The sequence below is a fragment of the Micromonas commoda genome, chromosome 8, assembly GCF_000090985.2.
Source record: "Micromonas commoda chromosome 8, complete sequence".
NCBI classification, from domain to species: Eukaryota; Viridiplantae; Chlorophyta; class Mamiellophyceae; order Mamiellales; family Mamiellaceae; genus Micromonas; species Micromonas commoda.
Window position 1 is genome coordinate 781,959 of NC_013045.1, and position 18,386 is coordinate 800,344.

General features: G+C 66.7%; 10 protein-coding genes across 10 annotated transcripts; 6 read left to right on the plus strand and 4 right to left on the minus strand.

Annotated features, from left to right (window-relative positions):
* Positions 1-291: 291 nt before the first annotated feature.
* On the plus strand, positions 292-2,562 carry MICPUN_84462 (glycoside hydrolase family 31 protein; the record flags this gene model as incomplete). Its single annotated transcript, XM_002507903.1, has 2 exons — positions 292-597; positions 646-2,562. The coding sequence occupies 2 exons, from the start codon at positions 292-294 to the stop codon at positions 2,560-2,562; spliced, it is 2,223 nt and encodes a 740-aa protein (XP_002507949.1).
* Positions 2,563-2,737: 175 nt separating this feature from the next.
* On the plus strand, positions 2,738-5,365 carry MICPUN_60763 (predicted protein; the record flags this gene model as incomplete). The annotated part of the gene is made up of 2 exons (XM_002507904.1): positions 2,738-2,836; positions 2,959-5,365. The coding sequence occupies 2 exons, from the start codon at positions 2,738-2,740 to the stop codon at positions 5,290-5,292; spliced, it is 2,433 nt and encodes an 810-aa protein (XP_002507950.1). The 3' UTR covers positions 5,293-5,365.
* Positions 5,366-5,463: 98 nt separating this feature from the next.
* Positions 5,464-6,132, plus strand: MICPUN_101929 (predicted protein; the record flags this gene model as incomplete). The annotated part of the gene is made up of 3 exons (XM_002507905.1): positions 5,464-5,540; positions 5,643-5,764; positions 5,924-6,132. The coding sequence occupies 3 exons, from the start codon at positions 5,464-5,466 to the stop codon at positions 6,130-6,132; spliced, it is 408 nt and encodes a 135-aa protein (XP_002507951.1).
* Positions 6,133-6,312: 180 nt separating this feature from the next.
* Positions 6,313-7,428, minus strand: MICPUN_60765 (predicted protein; the record flags this gene model as incomplete). Its single annotated transcript, XM_002508195.1, has 1 exon — positions 6,313-7,428. One exon carries the CDS (start codon positions 7,426-7,428, stop codon positions 6,313-6,315), a length of 1,116 nt encoding a protein of 371 aa, XP_002508241.1.
* Positions 7,429-7,768: 340 nt separating this feature from the next.
* Positions 7,769-9,475, minus strand: MICPUN_60766 (predicted protein; the record flags this gene model as incomplete). Its single annotated transcript, XM_002508196.1, has 1 exon — positions 7,769-9,475. One exon carries the CDS (start codon positions 9,473-9,475, stop codon positions 7,769-7,771), a length of 1,707 nt encoding a protein of 568 aa, XP_002508242.1.
* A 251-nt stretch (positions 9,476-9,726) lies between these two features.
* On the minus strand, positions 9,727-10,815 carry MICPUN_60767 (predicted protein; the record flags this gene model as incomplete). Its single annotated transcript, XM_002508197.1, has 1 exon — positions 9,727-10,815. One exon carries the CDS (start codon positions 10,813-10,815, stop codon positions 9,727-9,729), a length of 1,089 nt encoding a protein of 362 aa, XP_002508243.1.
* A 1,268-nt stretch (positions 10,816-12,083) lies between these two features.
* On the plus strand, positions 12,084-12,791 carry MICPUN_76288 (predicted protein; the record flags this gene model as incomplete). The annotated part of the gene is made up of 1 exon (XM_002507906.1): positions 12,084-12,791. A coding segment is annotated over one exon (708 nt), but the record flags the coding sequence as incomplete, so codon positions are not given.
* A 3,510-nt stretch (positions 12,792-16,301) lies between these two features.
* MICPUN_60769 (pirin protein) lies at positions 16,302-17,333 on the minus strand (the record flags this gene model as incomplete). Its single annotated transcript, XM_002508198.1, has 1 exon — positions 16,302-17,333. The coding sequence occupies one exon, from the start codon at positions 17,331-17,333 to the stop codon at positions 16,434-16,436; it is 900 nt and encodes a 299-aa protein (XP_002508244.1). The 3' UTR covers positions 16,302-16,433.
* A 292-nt stretch (positions 17,334-17,625) lies between these two features.
* On the plus strand, positions 17,626-17,892 carry MICPUN_74000 (predicted protein; the record flags this gene model as incomplete). The annotated part of the gene is made up of 1 exon (XM_002507907.1): positions 17,626-17,892. A coding segment is annotated over one exon (267 nt), but the record flags the coding sequence as incomplete, so codon positions are not given.
* A 33-nt stretch (positions 17,893-17,925) lies between these two features.
* MICPUN_74808 (predicted protein) lies at positions 17,926-18,115 on the plus strand (the record flags this gene model as incomplete). Its single annotated transcript, XM_002507908.1, has 1 exon — positions 17,926-18,115. A coding segment is annotated over one exon (190 nt), but the record flags the coding sequence as incomplete, so codon positions are not given.
* Between the last annotated feature and the right edge of the window lie 271 nt (positions 18,116-18,386).

Genomic DNA, 18,386 nt, shown 5'->3' on the forward strand with positions numbered 1-18,386 from the left:
ACATAAACGAACTGCGGCTATCGGTGCGTGCCCCGCTAACGTCACTCCCGACGCTTCCCCCGACGAACCTCCCGAACCATCTATCCGGATCTTTACCCCGGAACGACCGTTTTCTTCGCCCCCACGTGGTTTCGCTGACCCCACAGCCCCCGCTTCGCCGTCTCACCACATCAGGTCCTGCATAACAGAGGAGGCAAGTGCAAAGACGACTGCGCGCACATCGCGTGGTCCACCGTCCCCGGGCTTCCCTTCCTGACCGCCGCGAACGGGCCCGTGCGGGTGCATCAGCTCATGGCCGGGCACTACCGCGTGGACATCCGCCGTCGCCTGCAGACCACGGTGCAGACGCTGGATTCCGTCGAGCTCAAGGACGACGACGACTCCCCGTCGGTGGTCATCCGCGGCGTGCTGATCAAGGAGGACGCGCGGCTCGACAGGTGGCTCGGCCACTTGGGGGACGTGAGCGCCGCGTGGAACGACCTCACCCACCAGCGACAGCAGTTCAAAGCCGCGTCGAAGATCAAGGCGAGGTACACGCTGACCTTCTCGCCGCAGTCCGATCGAAGACTCGCGTTCGAGTTTCGTTGGGAGGACGAGGTCCCGGGTGTCCAGCGGTCGCCCGGGGGTCGCAGGCGGAACGTGAAGATAAACCAGATCTTCATGAGATATGCGCACACGCCCGACGAGAGGATCTACGGTTTGGGCGAACAGTTCAGCAGCCTCGAGCACAACGGCAAGCGACTGCCCATCATCGCCGCGGAGCAGGGGATCGGCCGCGGGAAGCAGCCGACGACGTTCATGTTCAACCGCATGTTCTTCGGTTCCGGCGGCAGCTGGCACACGACATACAGCGCCATACCTCACTACGTCACCAGTAAGGCGAGGAGCCTATTCCTCACCAACTTTTCCTATGCCGAGTTTGACTTTACCGACGACGAGAAGATCTCCATCCTGTCAACCACGCCGACGAACAGACTCACGGGGCAAATAATCGGCGCGAGGAGCGTCCCGGAGACTGTCGAGGCGTACACCGAGTACAGCGGTCGAATGGGCCCGTTACCGGAGTGGGTGTACGCCGGCGGGGTCATATTGGGCATGACGGGCGGATCCAAACGCGTGCGGGATGTGGTCGCGAAGCTCAAGGACGCGGACGTGCCGCTCGCGGGACTGTGGCTGCAGGATTGGGGCGGCGCCAGGAACACCAGCATAGGGATCGAGCGCGTGTGGTGGAACTGGGAGCTCGACGAGTCGCAGTACCCGGACTGGCACAAACTCCGAGAGGAAGCCGCGGCGGGGGGCGCCCGGCTGCTCACGTACGTCAACCCCTTCCTCATGGACGCGAGCGGGAGCAAGGGAAGGCTGTACCGCGAAGCCAAGGAGCGCGGTTACATGGTCCGGGCCGTCCACGGGGGCGTGTACCGCCTCGGGAGCGAGCCCGGTGTTTCGTTTGGCTTGCTCGATTTGACAAACCCGGACGCGAGGGATTGGATCGAGGATATCATCGTGCGCATGGTCAACGAGACCGGCGCGTCGGGCTGGATGGCCGACTTCGGAGAGTACCTCCCGTTCGACTGCAAGCTGCACAGCGGCGAGATGCCGGTGGCTGTGCACAACAGGTATCCCGAGGACTGGGCCGAGCTGAACCGCCGAGCGCTTCGCCGAGCGGGGTTGGAGACGGGATCCGGGGATTCAATCGGCGGCGACGGCGTGTTCTGGTCGAGGTCCGCGTCGACGCTCACCCCCAAACACGCGAGGCTCATGTGGCTCGGCGACCAGCTGGTGTCGTGGGACGCGCACGACGGGATGAAGTCCGCCCTGCTCGGTATGCTGCAAGGGGGTCTATCCGGCCTCGGGATTTCTCACTCGGACGTGGGCGGATACACGGCCACGCCCGGTCGGCACAGGACCCGCGAGCTGCTCATGCGGTGGATGGAATTCAGCGCCCTGTCCGACGCGGTGTTCCGCACGCACCAGGGTAACCGCCCGCTGCACAACGCGCAACCCTGGGACACGCCCGAGCTTCTCGACCACCTTGGGGCATTCGCCAGGCTGCACAGATGCCTCGCGCCCTACAGACGCGAGCTCATGAGAGAATGCTCGCTGACCGGGATGCCGATCACCCGGCCGTTGCTGATGCACTACGCGCACGACCCGGTGGCGAGCAACGTGGCGACCCAGTTCCTCATCGGCCGCGACATCCTCGCCGCGCCGGTGATGGACAGGGCGACACCGAGGGTTCACGTGTATTTGCCACCCGGCGACGTGTGGCTCGACGTTTGGACCACGCAGTTGTCGCCCATCCAACCCACGGGCGCGAACCGGGACGACGAAGACGCGGATGATTTCGATTCTCACAATCACCACGCGGGTTACGGCGCGTGGGTCACGGCAGACGCCCCGCTGGGTTGGCCCGCCGTGTTCATTCGGAGGGGCGCCGGGAAGCCCGCGCAGGCAGCCGCGGCGGCGATGCGCGAGTGGGCGATGGAGCGGGGCGGGCTGCCGGGGCACAGGCGGGTGTACCCGATGGATCCGGTCGAGAAGCTGGTGCTGGGGCTGTACTGAGTACCTTAGATAGGGCGCGTGTCACCGTCGTCGCACAACTGACGAAGCGTTCCAAACCCGAGTGGTGAAAAAATACCCCCATTTCGTTCATCGGGCGTTTCCCAGCCGTTGATGGCTGAGTGATGAACCCGCGACCGTCTCATCAGTGTGCCAGGCGTCGGCACGGCCGCCAGCCATGACGGACCAGGAAGATGCTGCGCCGTCCGGGAACGTGGAGATCTACCTTCGCGTCCGGCCAGACCCGAGGCCGTCGCCCCTCGTGACGCTTAACCAGGTGCGACCTTCCCCCGGTCAACGCCCTCTCCTCTTTCCGATGTCGTAAATGAAACGACGACGCGTGAGGCCCGTGTGACCCCCCCGCTCACGCTCTTAACCTTCTCGTCCGATGCGATGTAGAACGATAACACGGTCATGTGGGAGGTACCCAAGCTGGAGACCGGCGGGTACGTCAACAATCAGCGGGAGAAGTACCAGTTCGGCTTCAACGGCGTCATCGGGCCCGAGGCGAAACAGGACGAGGTGTTTGAGCGCGTGGCGAGCAGATCCGTGCTGGGGGCGCTGGAGGGGTTCAACGGCACGGTTTTCGCATACGGCCAGACCGGCTCCGGTAAGACGTTCACCATCAGCGGCGGACACGACCGATACGTCGACCGGGGCATCATCCCGCGCGCCATCTCCCGGCTGTACAGCGAGATCTCGAAGCGACACGACGCCACCTACTCGGTGCAAATCACGTACGTGGAGATTTACAACGATCAGGGGTACGACCTGTTGGATCCCGACCACGAGACCACCGCGCTGGAGGATCTACCCAAGGTGCAGCTGCTGGAGGACGACGAGGGAAACGTGACGATGCGCAACGTTAGCACGCACAGGGCGGACAACGAGGAAGAGGCGCTGAACCTGCTGTTCCTCGGCGACACCAACAAGGCCATCACGGAGACGCCGATGAACCAGGCGTCCTCGCGCTCGCACTGCATATTCACCATGCAGGTGGAGCGCAGACAGCAGGGCAGCGACACCGTGCGCCGCGCGAAGGTAAACCTTGTGGACCTCGCGGGGAGCGAGCGCGTTCACAAGATGGGTCTCGACGGTCAAACGCTGATGGAGGCGAAGCACATCAACCTCTCGCTCCACGCGCTGGAGCAGGTGGTGGTGGCGCTGCAGGAGAAGGCGCAGGGCACTGGGCGGAGCCACATCCCGTACAGAAACTCCACGATGACCATGATGCTGAAGGACTCACTGGGAGGTAACTGCAGGACGGTGATGATCGCCACCGCTTCCCCGCGAGGGGACCACCTGCTGGAGGGGATCAGCACCTGCCGTTTCGCGCAGCGCATCGCGATGGTCACCAACGAGGCAGTCGTCAACGAGGAGGTCGACCCTGCTTTGATCATCAAACGGCTGCGAATCGAGAACAGGGAGCTGCGCGACGAGCTGAGAATCCTGCGCGGGGACAACGACGACGGGAGGGAGGAACTGACGGAGAGCGAAATGGAGCGGCTTCGCGCGCAGGTGGCGGACTACTGCAAGCCGCCCGCCGCAAACGAGGAACCCACGCTCGAGCTGGGCGCGTCCATGCTGAAGATCAAGGCGGCGCTCAGGATATTCCGAGAGATTGTGCTCCAGGGCGGAGGTGTCGTGGTGGGTAAAGGTGCCGCCGCGGGCGAGGCTGGGGAGGATGGCGCGTGGCACCCGGAGGAGTTGAGGTCGGAGATTAAGCGGCTATCGCTCGTCGTCAAGCAACGCGACGACGAGATCGACGTGCTCGTGTCGATGCTGCGAAAGGGTGAGAGCGGGGAGAAGGGCGCGATAAAAGCGACGGAGATGCTTCGCGAGTCGCGCAGCAGGGGCCTCGATGACGGAGACGGAGACCGAGACGACGGGCCCGCCGGCGGCCGAGACCGCGCGAAGGCGCCGGTGTCCTCGCGCGGGCTCCGGGCGCCCGCCGCCGAAAACGACGCCTTCGCTCGGGTCTTTGCGAACGAGCCGCGGGCGTCGCGCGAGCCCGACGTCCCGTTCCCCGCCTCCCCAGGTGGGATCGCCGCGCTCGTCGCCGATAGGACCCGCGCGTTCGATCACTTCCGGGCCCTCAACGACCGCCACGCCGCGGTGGAGGAGAACAAGGTTGTTCTCAAGAATAAGTTTGACGACGCCAAGGCTCTCGGCGAGTGCGTGACCCGCAGCAAGGGGGAGATCAACCGGCTCAAGGGACTCATCGAGGAAATGCGCCAAACGCGGGCGGCGACCCGGGGCGGGGCACGCGACAAACGTGACGCCGACGACGACGAGAAACGTCTGGTGGTGGCCATCGACGCCGAGAGGGCCGCGCACCGGAGGGCGTTTGACGAGCTCCGCGACGCAAAGAGGGAGATTGACTCGCTGCAGAAGATGACGACGCAGGCGGGCGCGAGGCTGGCGAACGATTTCGAGCGGTGGTTCGAGCTGCTCGCCGAGCGTCACCGGGAGCTGGGCGGTGATGACTCACCCCCGGCGAGTCCGATTGGCAAGGCGATCGAGCCGGAGAGCGCGGCGGATCTGAGCCCGGCGCCGACGATGTCGCCGCTGCGCGACGCCACCAACTCTCCGAAGGGCAGAAACGTTTCGGCCCCATCGCAGACGGGCGCGCCGACCACCGGTAACGCGCGTGCGGATGCGGACATAAAGGCTTTTTACGAGGCTAGGGAGAGGTTGCTGAGGATGCGGCGAGAGAGCGAGCTCCTGGCGTGATCACGTAGCGGGCTTATTAGCGCGAAAGCCGATGGCTGACCGTTTTGTTAAACGAGTGGGCACGGCTGACTCAGCGTCCACGTGTCGCCTCTCGAAAATTGGATTCTTTCGCGCCCGTTTTTTCCGCGCTCCACATTTCAAGCGCGCAAGCCCACCCAAACTCCGTCCAAGATGACCCTCACCTACTCCGATGCGATGGTCCCGTACTTCGGGCTGTACGCCTTCACGATGTGCTGGGATCCAGACATGTAAGCTCTTGTCGCGCGCCTCGCCATCGCCAAACGCCGCGCTCGCAATTTTCCGGCGTTTCTTTTTGGAAAATAACTTATTCCTTCGTCCACGCCGCGCAGGTTCTGGGGTCCTAACGGCCTCGGCCAGCTTCCCTACTTCTCCAAAGAACTCGGCGACTCCACCACCGCAGGCGGCTTCTTCGCCCGCATGGTCGGCCTCGGCTTCTTGACTATGTTCCTCGGTACGACCCAAACCCCTCGGCTAGATCGACGCGCCCTCTCCCGAAATGTGCCGCGGAACAAAATTTACGGCGCTCACGGACGTGCTCGCAGATTTGAGACCCGCCGCACTCCTTGCACTCACCGCACGCGACCCCGCGCCTGTGTCCTCCCTTCCACAGGCAAGACCCGCTTCGGCGTCTCCGATGACGCGTGGATGAAGACCACCGTAACCTTCCACGTCGGCTCCCTCTGGTGGTTCTATAAACTCACCACCGCAGCCGGCTGGACAACCTGGGTTTGGCAGCTTCAGTGCCTTCTTAATGTCGTGTTTGCCGCCTGGGGCGTTCAGTCCATGGGCGGCCTTGACAAACTCCTCAAGCAGGACTGAAGCTCGCATCGATGCCAATCAAAACAAGCCCTTCCCATAAACGCGACGCCCCTCATCGCGCTCGGAGTGTGAAATACCCGAATGAAGAATGAGCGCCTCAAGACGCTGCACCGAGCAAGTTGTACGATAGCACGCGTTGTAATGACCAATCAACCTGTTTCATCAACGTCGACCTACTAGTTAGTCCGAGTCTTCATCGTCCGAGTCCGCGTGCAGCATGAGCGACATCCCGACCTCTTTCAAGGTCTTCTTCGCCCCCGCGCTGCTCGGATCCAGCTCGAGCGCCTTCTTCAGCATCGACTTTGCCCTTCGAAGCGTGGGCACGTCGCCGTGTTCGCCCCTGTCCCCAATCGCCAACAGCGCCTGGCCCATGCGCACGTACCCTCTCACGTAGTCCGGTTGAAGCTCCACCGCCCTCTCGCAGTCCGCCACCACGTCGCGCTCCTTCCCCTTGCACTTCAGCCCCGCGGCGGCTCTGTTGCCGAGGTAAGCAACCTTGTCGGGTGCCAAACGGACGCACTCGGTGTACGCCCCAAACGCCTTGACGTATTCCTTGGCGTTGAAAAGGCCGACCCCGATGTCGTTGATCGTCTCCGCGATCGCCGCGGCACCCGCGTCACCCGGTCGCATGTCCCTTCGCCAACCCGGCGCCTGCCCGGCGAGAATCTCTCCGACGTCGTCGCCGTCGCCGAGCACGAGCGGGCCCCGCTTGGCGCTCTCCGAGTCGAAGCCCACCCCGCCGACGCGCTCCCACGGCCGGTCCTCGCTCGTGCCCGCCACCTTACCCTCGTCCCACATGAGCTCCATGTGCCGCCGGGTGTCCTCTATGGACATGGTCTTGCGGTACCCGCTCGGGCCCTCGACGTCGAACGTCGGGTCGTGAGCTTTGCCCGCGGTCCACGGGACGTTGACGTCGACGCCAAAGTTTTGCGCCGGGCGGTAGTCGCCTCTGGCGCGGAGCATCGCTTCGATCTCGAACGGGTCCCGGCCGCTCAGCGCCATCTTCAAAACGTCCTCCAGGGTCTGCATCGGGGGAATCTCGTACGATCGAGCCCATCGCTGGTAGTCGAAGTTGTTGGTGGTGATGGTGTGGTACGCCGCGGTGATCCGCGTGAAGCGCTGCTTCGCCTCCTTCTCCTTCTCCGGCGGGTTCTTGTCGGGGTGCCACCTGAGGCACAGCTTGCGGTACGCCATCTTCACCTTGTCGAGGTTGCCCTTGTGCTCGTCGGAAACCTCGAGGACGGCGTACGCCTGGTCCAGGGTCAGCGGCCCGTCCTCGGGGATCTCGTCGGCCATCGCGATCGGCTCCTTCGGAAGGGCGTGGAAAACTCACGGATGGGCGCGGGGACGGACTCCACGCGCGCGATATCGTCACCGGATCGACGGTTCGGGATCGATCGGCGAGTACGCGAGAGTGTGACACGGGGTTCCGTAGTGGGACCCGCTGGCCGCCGGCGCGCTCGGGCGCGAGACTCTGGACGAGACTCTCCCGGGCAACAAGGCGACGTTTGGTGGTGTTGGGAGGCGACGGGACACTGAGCTGTGCCCAGCTGCTACTGTAGGCTGCCAGACTGCGTGAGTGCTTCGATCCTATTTCGACAACTTTCAACATGAACAACACCTCGCCGGAGTCCACTCAGTACCCGCCAAAGTCCGATCCGACCCTGTCGTCCCACCCGCCCGCGTCGGACTGGGGCGAGTCGTAGTCGTATCGACCGCCGCGACCGGGAGTGGAGCGCTCCCGGCCCCCGAAGCCGCCGTAGGAGTCGCGCCCCCGACCCCCGCCCCCGCGACCGCGACCGCCGCGACGATCGCGATCTCCCCCGCCGCCGCGTTCGCCCCTCTCGCTGTTCCAGGACCTCACGCCCGAGCTCCCGCGCGACTCGCGCGCGCCGTAAAACCCGCCGTCCCTGCCGCCGCCCTGGTCCCATCCGCCGCCGCCGCCGCCGCGGCCGCCCGGCGCCGACTCGCCGCACTGCTTGCAATAACTCCTCGACGCAAAGTTGGAGAAGGAACACTGCGGGCACGACCAATCCCCTGGCCTGGGCTCGAAGGATCGCGCCGAGCCGCGGTCGCCGTATCCCCCGCGGTCGTACCCGCGGTCGTACCCGCGATCAGCGTTGCGAATGGGCCCGCCGCCGCCCTCGCCGCCGCCGCCGCCGCCCGCGCCGCATCGCTTGCACGAGGAGCGGTAGGCAAAGTTGGTGAAGCCGCAATCCTCGCAGTCCCAGTCGCCCTCGCGAGCGGGGGGACCCTGGCGGTCGCCGAACCTGTCCCCGCGGTCGAACCGGGACTCGCGTCTGTCGTTGCGTCGCTGATCGCGATTGCCCGTCGCCTCGGCGAGCCTGTCGTATCCCTTGCGGCCTCCCAGCCGGTAAATACCCTGCTTGGCGGCGGCGACGGCGTCGGCGGTGGGCGGCGGGCTCGCGGCGTGAAGCTTTTGGCAGGCTTCATCGAGGGCGTTGAGGTGGTTGAGCTGCGCGCTGAACGCAGCGCACGCGGCGAGCGCCACGGTCTCCACGTCTTCCGACAGCTGGACCCTGGAGGTGGCGAGATCCTGGAGCACCATCAGCGTATCCGCGGCGAGGCGGTTGCCAGCCTCCGCGGGCTCGTCCCTGAAGAGCACCTTGTGCACGCAGACGTCGTTGAGGAGCTGCGCGTGTTTCTCGGCGCCGCCCCAGACGAAGGCGGCGTCCTTGTCGTTACCCGCGGTGGTGAGCCACGCGGCGCCCACGGCGCCCATGAGTCGGTCGGAGAGGGCTCCGGGAACCGCGGAGAGCTTGGCGTACGTCTTGAGCGTCCTTCGCACGTCGCCCAGGCACGATTTGACCTGGTAGCCGTCCATGCCGTCGAAGGACGACCAGGGCTCGGGGTTGGACCACGACGAGACCTGCGCCACGGATGCCTCGTCGACGCTGCCGTGACCGCCCGCGCGCATCTCGAGGACGAGCGCGGAGAAGGCGTCGCACACCGGACCGCCGAGCACCTTGCGCTGGTCCTCCTCCTCGCGCTCGACGGGGGCCATGACCGGGGTGGACATCGACGGGTCCACCATCATTTCCTCGACGCGCTCGTCCTCGGGCTCGAGCGCGAACCCCGCGGAATCGTCCACATCCTCCTCGTCGAAGTAGTCATCGTCACCGCGGGAAGCGGCGAACGCGACGTTCGCGAGGCGGCCTGACCCGCGGAGGGAGAGCACCGCCGCTCGGCGATTCGGGCCGCTTTTTGAAGCTGCGGAGGTGGGGCGGCACGCGACCGCGAGGGGGCGGCGTGCGGCGGGGCGCGACGCGACGCCTCGGAAGGCGGGCGATATGCGAGCTTTGGGCGCGACGATGCGATCCATTTTGTTCGGTCGCTCGTGGTGCGCGCGAGGTTGTGAGCGAGAAGTGCCACGAGAATAGGTTATTATCCAGCCGCCAAGTCAGACTCTCTATCCTTTTCGACTGTTGGTTTCAAGACCCTTTCAAACGGGTGGGTGAATGTTAATTCTCGAAAGGCAGATTCGACGCGTTTCTTGGTCGCTCCTTTCAAACTTTTAGAGAGGTTTTCGGCTACTGAAGGGAGGCGTCGTGGCGCCAAGGGAATGTCGTCCGCTCACTCATCCTCTTCATCTTCGCCGTCGAAATCATCCTCCATATCCTCCCCGTCGTCGTCGTCGTCGTCGTCGTCGTCGTCGTCGTCGTCGTCGTCGTCGAACCCGTCGAGGTCGTCCTCATCGTCGTTTGCCTCGTCATCCGTCTCCCACTCGTCGTCGCTCTCCTCGTTGCCCACGACCTCGTTGAGCACGTTGACGTCGTCCTCACCCTCGGTGTACACCGTCAGAGGGCCTTCACCGCCGTCCCCGTCACCGTCCTCGCCGTCCGGCACCTGCTGCTGCTTGTGCAGGAGCAGGTCCAGGCGACCCAACAGCGACAGGAGGGGCCGCTGCATGGCGACGTGCGCCTCAACCGTCTGCTGAAGCTCCATCACCGCCTGCTGCGCCTTGGCGCTGGTGGTGATGAAACCCGAGTGGTGCAGCATCACCGTTCGCATCCACCGCGCGAGCTGCTCCCCGCGGCTCGGCTTGGTCCTCATGCGATCGAGCGCGGCGGCGAGCAATCGCACGGCGACGTGCGGCTGAAGCCTCGCCACCGTGTTGGCTACCGTCTGCGCGTCGCTCACGTTCAGGCACCGCTCCACCAGCGCCCTGTCCTCGGCGACGAGCGCCTGCGAGAGGAGAGTGGCCAGCGAGTCCGCCTTGGGGGGCGCGCCCTTACCTCCGAGCGCGTCGAGCACCGCGCGGTCCGTCGCGGTGAGCTTCTGCTTTTCCGCGGGGGCCCGCGCGTCGACGGGGAGATCGGCGGCGGTCTGCTCGATGGCGCGGAGGCGCTCGCCCAGCGTCTTGCCGCCCGCGCCCTCATCCATGTCGACGTCGTCGCCGCCCATCGCCGCCGCGGACGCCATCTTCTCGGCCAGGCCGTCCGCGGCCGCCTTTCCCTTGCGCTTGCGCGCTCCTCCGCCGCCGCCGCCGGTCGGCGCGCCGTCGATTACCGCCGGAAGCGGTGCTTTGGCTGTTGAGCGAATGGGTCGGGAACGGATGGGAAGAGTCAGTATGGGACGCTGGACGTTGTATTGGCAACCTGCGATCGCGGGCGGGCTCGAGGTCAACCGGGATGGACGTGCGGCGGACGCACCCTTCGGCATCCTCGCTAAGGGCAACTGTCTTCTGGGTGCTTTTCGCGTCAATCAGTCCGACGTGGTCTCCGCTCGGGGTCACCAGAGCCTGAAGTCTCGCGAGACGACAAACGCACTGTTCGAGAGATGAACGGGCGAGGTATCGAGAGCGAGCGCGGCGCGTGGGTGCGACAGTGTGTGTCGCGGCGAGCGCCTATGCCGAGAGGGAACCCTCGTTTCGTGCGTTGGCGCGCGGCGCGACTCCAGCAGCCCAGGGCCCCTTTTTTGAAAGATCGCACCTGGCATCGGACTTGGAGACTACACTCTAGAGAGGCGCCCGAGAGGAGGAAGGGCACGAAGGGGATCTGTGTTCGAAGAGCGGATCGGCACCGATGACGAGTGGGAAAGGCGGCGGCGGATCCGACGACGGCGAGCACGCCAACCCCGATGGTCGTCGCAAACAAAGGTCGACGAGGCTGTGCTGCCTGTGCCCGCAGGAGCGCGGGCCCATCGGCCTTCCAGTCGCGGTCGAGCCAGTCGTGAGCAAAGATGGATGCGCGGCGCCACCACTGGGCCATTTCGCGGGCCCGTTCCTCCCCGACCGCAACGGCATCGCGAGCACGTGGGTCCACGACTCGTGCGTCATGTGGTGCCCAGAGGTGTACTTTGACCAGCGGAAGCAGCGGCTGAAGAACGTAACCTCGGCTTTAAAGCGCGGCTCCTACATCAAGTGCAACCACTGCGGTTTGAAGGGCGCCACCGTCGGTTGCACTCTGCAGCAGTGCCCGAAGAGCTATCACCTCATCTGCGCGCACGCCGCGGGGTGCAGGTTCAACGCGGAGGCGTTCACGGTGCTCTGCCCGGACCACGGCGCCGACCGCAGGCGAGCGCCCGCGCCCCTCTGGTCCAAGACCATGAACGGCGATCCCGCCGCCCTCCTCACCGGCGATGAACCCGCGGGCGCCGCGCCGGAGGCACCGGAGGGGCCCAAACAGGGTGAACGGTCGGGTTTACGGCGGAGCAAGCGAAAGCGGATTCAGGCCAAGGGCGAATCGGAGAGGGAGGAGGACAAGGACCGCGCGGACATGCACTCGCAGGCGGAGAAGATCCTCGCCGCGGTCATGGCCGCGGGTCAGCGTCTGCGCAGGGAGGAGGAGCACGTCAGCGACGACGAGGAGGCGTTCGCGAAGAGGGAGCGGCGGAGGATGGTCAAGGACAAATCTCGGATCCCGTGCGTCACCGTCGGCGGGTCCTTCCGCGGGGGCGGCGTCGAGGGCGACGACTCGTTACCCGGCGGGTGGGAGACCCTCGCGGGGATGGAGCGCGAGATTAAGGTGTTAAAGGAGGTGGCGCTGCTCCCGCTGGTGTATCCGGAGGCGTTCGATGCACTGGGCGTTAACCCCGGAAGAGGCGTATTACTTCACGGTCCGCCGGGGACGGGTAAGACGGCGGCGGTTCGAGCGCTCCTCGGCGCCGCGGCTCGTGGCCCGCGCCCGGTCTCGTTCTTTAACCGCAAGGGCGCGGACTGCCTCGGCAAGTACATGGGCGAGGCGGAGCGATCGCTTCGCTTGCTTTTCCAGGAGGCTGAGCGAAGGCAGCCGAGCATCATTTTCTTTGACGAGATTGACGGATTGGCGCCGGCGAGGAAGTCGGGCGGGGGAAGCGGCGACGCGCACGATCAGATCCACGGCTCCGTCGTCGCCACCCTGCTCGCGCTCATGGACGGCCTGAGCCCGCGGGGCAGCGTGGTGGTGGTCGCGGCCACGAACCGCCCGGACGCGGTGGATCCCGCGCTGAGACGGCCGGGCCGGTTCGACCGTGAGCTTCACTTTTCTCTCCCGGGCCCGGCGGCGCGGCGCGAAATTTTGCGACTGCACACCCGCGAGTGGAGGCCGCAACCGCCGGATCGGACGATCGCGGCGGTGGCTGCGCGGACGGAGGGTGCCGCCGGGGCGGATCTTCGCGCGCTGTGTTCCGCGGCTCTGCTTTCGGCGTTGAGGCGACGGGTCCCGAGGCTGCTCTCGGGCGACGCGACGCGAGAGAGACTCGCCGCGGAGCTCGAGCCGATGCTCCCGGAGCCCCCGAGGTACCAGGAACTGCTCAACGCGGCCAAGGCGGAGGCTGCGAAGGGGCACACTGGGGCGAGGCTCGCGGTGCACGAGTTTGAGGCGATTGGCGCGAGGGTCGAGGTGTTTTGGTCCGGGAACGACACGTTCTTCCCGGGGATAATCACCGCGTTCGACAAGGCGTCGCTCTCGCACAGGGTCACCTACGACGAGGGCGGCGAGCACCACTGGCTCAGGCTGTGGAGAGAGGGCGAGGTGATCCGCGTTCTCAGCTTTCGCGGGGACGAGGATGGCAAAGACGAAGGCGACAAGGAAAACGCCGGCGACGGCGCCAACGACGGGGGAACCCCCCGGCAGAAAGGAGAACAGGAGGTCAAGCCCGAGACCGAGTCGGAGGAGGAACGACAGGTCGTTCCCGTCAACGATACGCTCGTGGCGATGGGCGTCGAGGAAGAGGGCGCAAAGTCCGAGCCAAACGAGCCCGCTAAGGGCGAAGATGCTGAAGAGCCGGTTGAACCTCTCCCTCCTTTACCCCCGCAGCTCGAGGATGTTCCCTGCCTCGTGTGCGGGCGACTCGACGGCGAGGAGGACTTCGTGCTCTGCGACGGGTGCCCGAGCGGCGGCCACTACCGGTGCCTGAGGATGGACGCGATCCCGACCGGCGAGTGGTACTGCGACGAGTGCCAGAAGAAAGGGAAGGTTTGCAAGCCCGACCCGGCGCCGACGGAGGATGAGAACCCAGTCACGGTCGTGTGCAAAAACAAGGCCGGCATGTTCCATCCGGGCCAGGGAACCAACGGCATGATCCGGTGCCTGTGCGGGCCGTGCGAGGTGGCCACCAGGGAGGGCAGGCACAGCGTTTCATGGCAGGAACCCGCCCGGTGGGAGGCGCACTGCGGCATGAGGGGAACGCGCAAGTGGAAGAGCTCGGTCCGCGTGGTGCTCAACCCGGGCAAAGGTTTCCTGGGCGGGCCCGGATACCAGACCACGCCCGTGGGCAAGTGGATGGAGATGGAACGCGAGGGCATGAGCTTCGCGCAGCTCCAGGCCAGGGCCGCGGCCACCGGCAAAGGCGAGGACGGCGTCGAGATGGGAATCGAGTGGGTCCCCGTGGACCCTCACGACGTGGACAAGTGCGCGGCGCAGGCGAGGGAACTGAGAGAGGCGTTCCTCGTCGCGTCCACGAAGCGCTCGGGACTCCGGGTCACCGCCGGCGACTGGGCCGCCGCGCTGAGCACGTCCACCGGGCCGTGCGCCAGGCGATCCGCGGCGGGCGGCGCGCTCGCCGCCGTCGGCGCGCCTCTCCCGAGGCATCTCGCCCCCGCGCTCGCCGCGCCGCTGGTGGACGTCCTCATCGCGCTCAACGACGCGCGCGCGCCGCTGGAGCCCGCGGCATGTGCCGCTGCGGAGGGGAGCAAATCCACGGGCGTGCTCCGCGGCGACCCGGAGGCGATACTGGACAGGGCTGGAGTCCTGGACGGGAGCGCCGGGGGGAAGGATTTTTCACGGGTGGCGTCCGGGTCAAATGAAGACGACGGCAAAGACGAGGACGTCGAGATCGACGATGACGCCCCCGCCGCGGAAGTTGCCGCCGCCGCGCTGCACGGCTCGGATCTCGGCCGTCAGCCCCGGCCCGCGCGCGTGCTCATCTGCGGCGACGGCGGGCAGGGGCAGCAGACGGCGCTCGCAGCCGCGACGCACATGCTCCAGGGCGTTCCGTCGTTTACCGTCTCGCTCGCGAGTCTAATCTCCGAGGGCGACGGCGACCCGGCTCAGGGCTGCGTGCGCGGGCTCAAGGAACCCCTGCGACAGGCTGCTCGGACGCCCTCGCTGCTGCACCTCTCGCGACTGGAGTCCTGGGCGCTCGCGTCGGCGGAGCTGCCGGAGGATTGGGCGGGGTCTGATTTGGCGGGGTCTGATTTGGCGGGGTCTGATTTGGCGGGGTCCGGCGGCGTCGGCGGCGGCGTCGGCGTCGCGCCGTCGCACCTCTGGGATTTATTCGAACAGACCGTCGGCGCCAACGGCCCGGCTTCGGGGGATGCGGGTCCGGGCGGCGGCCCCGGTAGCCTCGTGGTCATCGCCACCACCGAGCTACCCGCCGCGGACCTACCGGAGCGCGTGCTGAGGTTTTTCCAGCCCGGTAACGGCTGCGGCGCGGGGGCGACGTGCACGATTGTCGACCTGTCGCCGCCGAACAACGCCGCTCGAGCGGCGGTGCTCGCGAGAGGCGCCGCCACCATCGTGCAGGGCGCGGTGGCTCCCGCGCTGACCGCCGCCGCCGCCCGCGCCGCGCGGTTGGCTGTCGCAAAGGCCGAGGCGGACGCGGAGGCTGCGAGGATGTCTTCGGCGCTCGCCGGCGAGGAAGGGGGCTCAGAAACCGCCGAGCAGGAGCTCGCGCGGCTCAAGGCTGAGAAGGATCGCACCGCGGAACTCCTCGCTAGGGAGACGGCGGCCAAGATATTGGGAAACAAGGCCAAGGATGCCCGCGCGAGGGTCACGGAGATGATCCAATCCGTCGCCAAGGCGTTATCCAAGACGCCCAGGTTCGCATCCGCGCTCAAGGATCACCCGCCCGCCGCCGCGACGATCGCCGCCGCGCTCGCGGGTGAATTTGCATCCCCCGTAAACTTCCTCGCCGCCCTACGCCGCGGCGTCGCGGGCCTCGTGCCGACGCGGCTGAGGACCGCGCGGGGCATGTACGTACACATCACGGTGTACGACCCGCGAGACGGAAACCCGGGCGCGGCGGCGGCGGCGGCGGTGGACACGGCGGAGAGCTGGCTGCACGACGCCAGAGGCGTCGTCGCCGCCGCGGAGGAGGCGGAGACGGAGTACTTCGACGCGCAGAAGCTGGCGGACGAGATGAAGAGACCGAACGAGTCTGAAGGCGCCTCGGATCCGACCGGCGACGACGCGAACGACGGCGACGCGACGGAGACGGCCGAGGAGGGCGCCGCGAGAGACTCGATCCAACCCCCGCTCACCCCGGGAGAACAACGCACCGCACGGGACGAGGAACGAGCACGAGACGAGGCACCACCCGGCGCGATCGACGCGGTGGCCCAGTCCCCGGTCGCCGAGACACCGAGCGGCGCGCGGGGCGGGATGGCGTCGCCGCCGCCGTCGTCCCGTCCCAGCGAACGCGCCAGGCGGTACGTGCACGCCGCGGAGGAGGCTGCGCGACACGTCGGGCCGAGCGTCTCGGAGACGGCGGCGGCTGCTGCGTCGCTCGCGGCGGCGCTCACCTCGCTGACCAAGTCGTCGTCGAAAAAGCCGGGAGTGGACGCGCTGGACGGGCTGCTCGGCGCGTGCGCGGGGTTGCTGACGCGAGCGGCGCGAGAGGCGAAGGCGCCGTTTTCGCTCGAGGGTCTGCTGAGGGACGCGACGGGTGACATCGAGAAGTTGGCGGCCGATTGCGTGGCGCGCGCGTGAATATACGCGAGTCGGTTGGAGCGTGATGAAGTAATCCACACGTTGTAAAGAGCAAAGCACCATCCGCTCACGATGACGCGTCGACGGCTTTCGCTTTCGCGCCGCCGTTCACGTCAGAGTCGTCCTTCGCCGCCGCCTTCCTACTTACGCTCACAGCTCGTCCTTACCCTCGAAATCGACCATCGTTCCCTTGTGCCGCACGAGCGTCCCGTTCTGGTAATCCATGAACGCCTGCATGATCTCCTCGCGCGTGTTCATGACAAAGGGTCCGTGCCGGCTGATCGGCTCCCGAAGCGGCTTCCCTGCCAAGAACAGCGCGGACATTCCTTCAGCGCCTGATTCGAGAATTACGCCGTCGCCGCCGCCCTCGTTCCTCCCGAGGACGATGGTGTCGCCGCTGGATGCCTCCGTCCCGCCCACGGCGCCGGAACCCGAGTACACGTACACGATGACCGTCTCCAGCTCCGCCGCGAGTGACTCGCCCCCGTGTTCAAACGTCGACCTGGGCTCGAGGACAAAGTCGATGTACTGGATGGGCACGAGGGTCTGCACCACGGCGTCGACGCCCGCGCACGTGCCAGCGATGACCTTGGCACTGACCCCGGGCGAGGGCTCGAACGTGGGTATGACGTTCGATGGGACGTCCTGGTACTTCGGCGGATCCATCTTGTGCTTGGCTGGGAGGTTGACCCAGCACTGAAACCCGTGGAGCGTGCCACCGGGGTGATCCCTGCCCTCGTCGTGGACGATGCCGCTCGCGGCGGTCATCCACTGGCAATCGCCCGCTCTCAGGACACCGCTGTTGCCCATGGAGTCTCGGTGCGCGCCCTCGCCCTCCTTCAGGTACATCACCGTGTCGAACCCGCGGTGGGGATGCCACGGGGCGCCCGGGAACTCCCCCTTGGCGTACTCGACAGGTCCGAGCTCGTCGAGCAAGAGAAACGGGTCCGCCACGCTGTCGAGGAGGTGGGGCCCCCCGATGGGGCGCCTGACGACGAAGCCGGCGCCCTCCTTCTGGGAGTGCGCCTTGAACTTCTTGATCAACCTCATCGCGGGTAAGGGGCTGAGCGCCCGGCCATTGTTAGCAAAACACGTGGGCGCCCGCTCTTTTTGCAGTTTTGGCGCCAACCGAAAAAGGACCCAGCTGAGGCAGCTCTGCAGAGGCGCGCAAGCAGCGGTGGAGGGCATGCTCGCCGCATCGAGTGGATCCAAGGCGCTCTACGCGCCACCAAGGCGCAATGTGCGCCCTCAACGTGGCTCACGGCGCCTCCAACCCGCCCGCGCTTCCTCCTCGTCCTCCACCTCCTCAAACATCTACAAGCCGCGCGTCCCGTTTGTGGACCTTTACGAGGTCCTGGCGCTCGAGCCCAGCGCGACCGACGGCGAGGTGAAAACCGCGTATCGCATCTTGCAGAAGGCTGTCCATCCCGACCTCGCGGGCGAATACGCATCTGCCGCCGCCGCGCTCGTCAATGAGGCAGCCTCAGTGCTCACGTCCCCCGCGGACCGAGCTCGTTTCGACCGCGACCGGAGCGAGTGGCTTGCCAGCGGGCGGGGTTCGAGCGACCAGTCGCTGATGGACCCTTCACCGCTGTCCGCGTGGTCGGGACCGAGCGAGGGCGAGCCCGAGGACGATCGCGGCAGGCACGACGCCGCGTTCGTGGACGAGAGCGCGTGCATCGGATGCCTCAAGTGCGCGCTCATCGCACCGACGACATTCTGGATCGAAACCCGGTTTGGATGCGCCAGGGTCGTGGATCAGTGGGCGGATGGGAGGGAAGCAGTAGAAGACGCGGTGGCAGCCTGCCCGGTGCAGTGCATCCATTTTGTGAACAGACGTGCCGAGCTTCCACTGCTCGAGCGCGTCGCCGCGAGGCAGTGGAGGGATGGGGGGAGCGGCGGCGGCGCCAATCGCGGCAAGGCTATGGCGAGCTCAATGGCGTCGCCATTCGTCATCGCCGCGTCGCTCGGGAAGAGAGCCGCGAGGGGCGATCTCATCGCCTGGCCCTCCCGCCGGGCTCCCATGGCGTCGAGCGCGGGCGTTAACACGGCGGACGCGGCCGTGGCGGCGGCGGCGGCGGCGGCGGCGGCGGCATCCGAGGC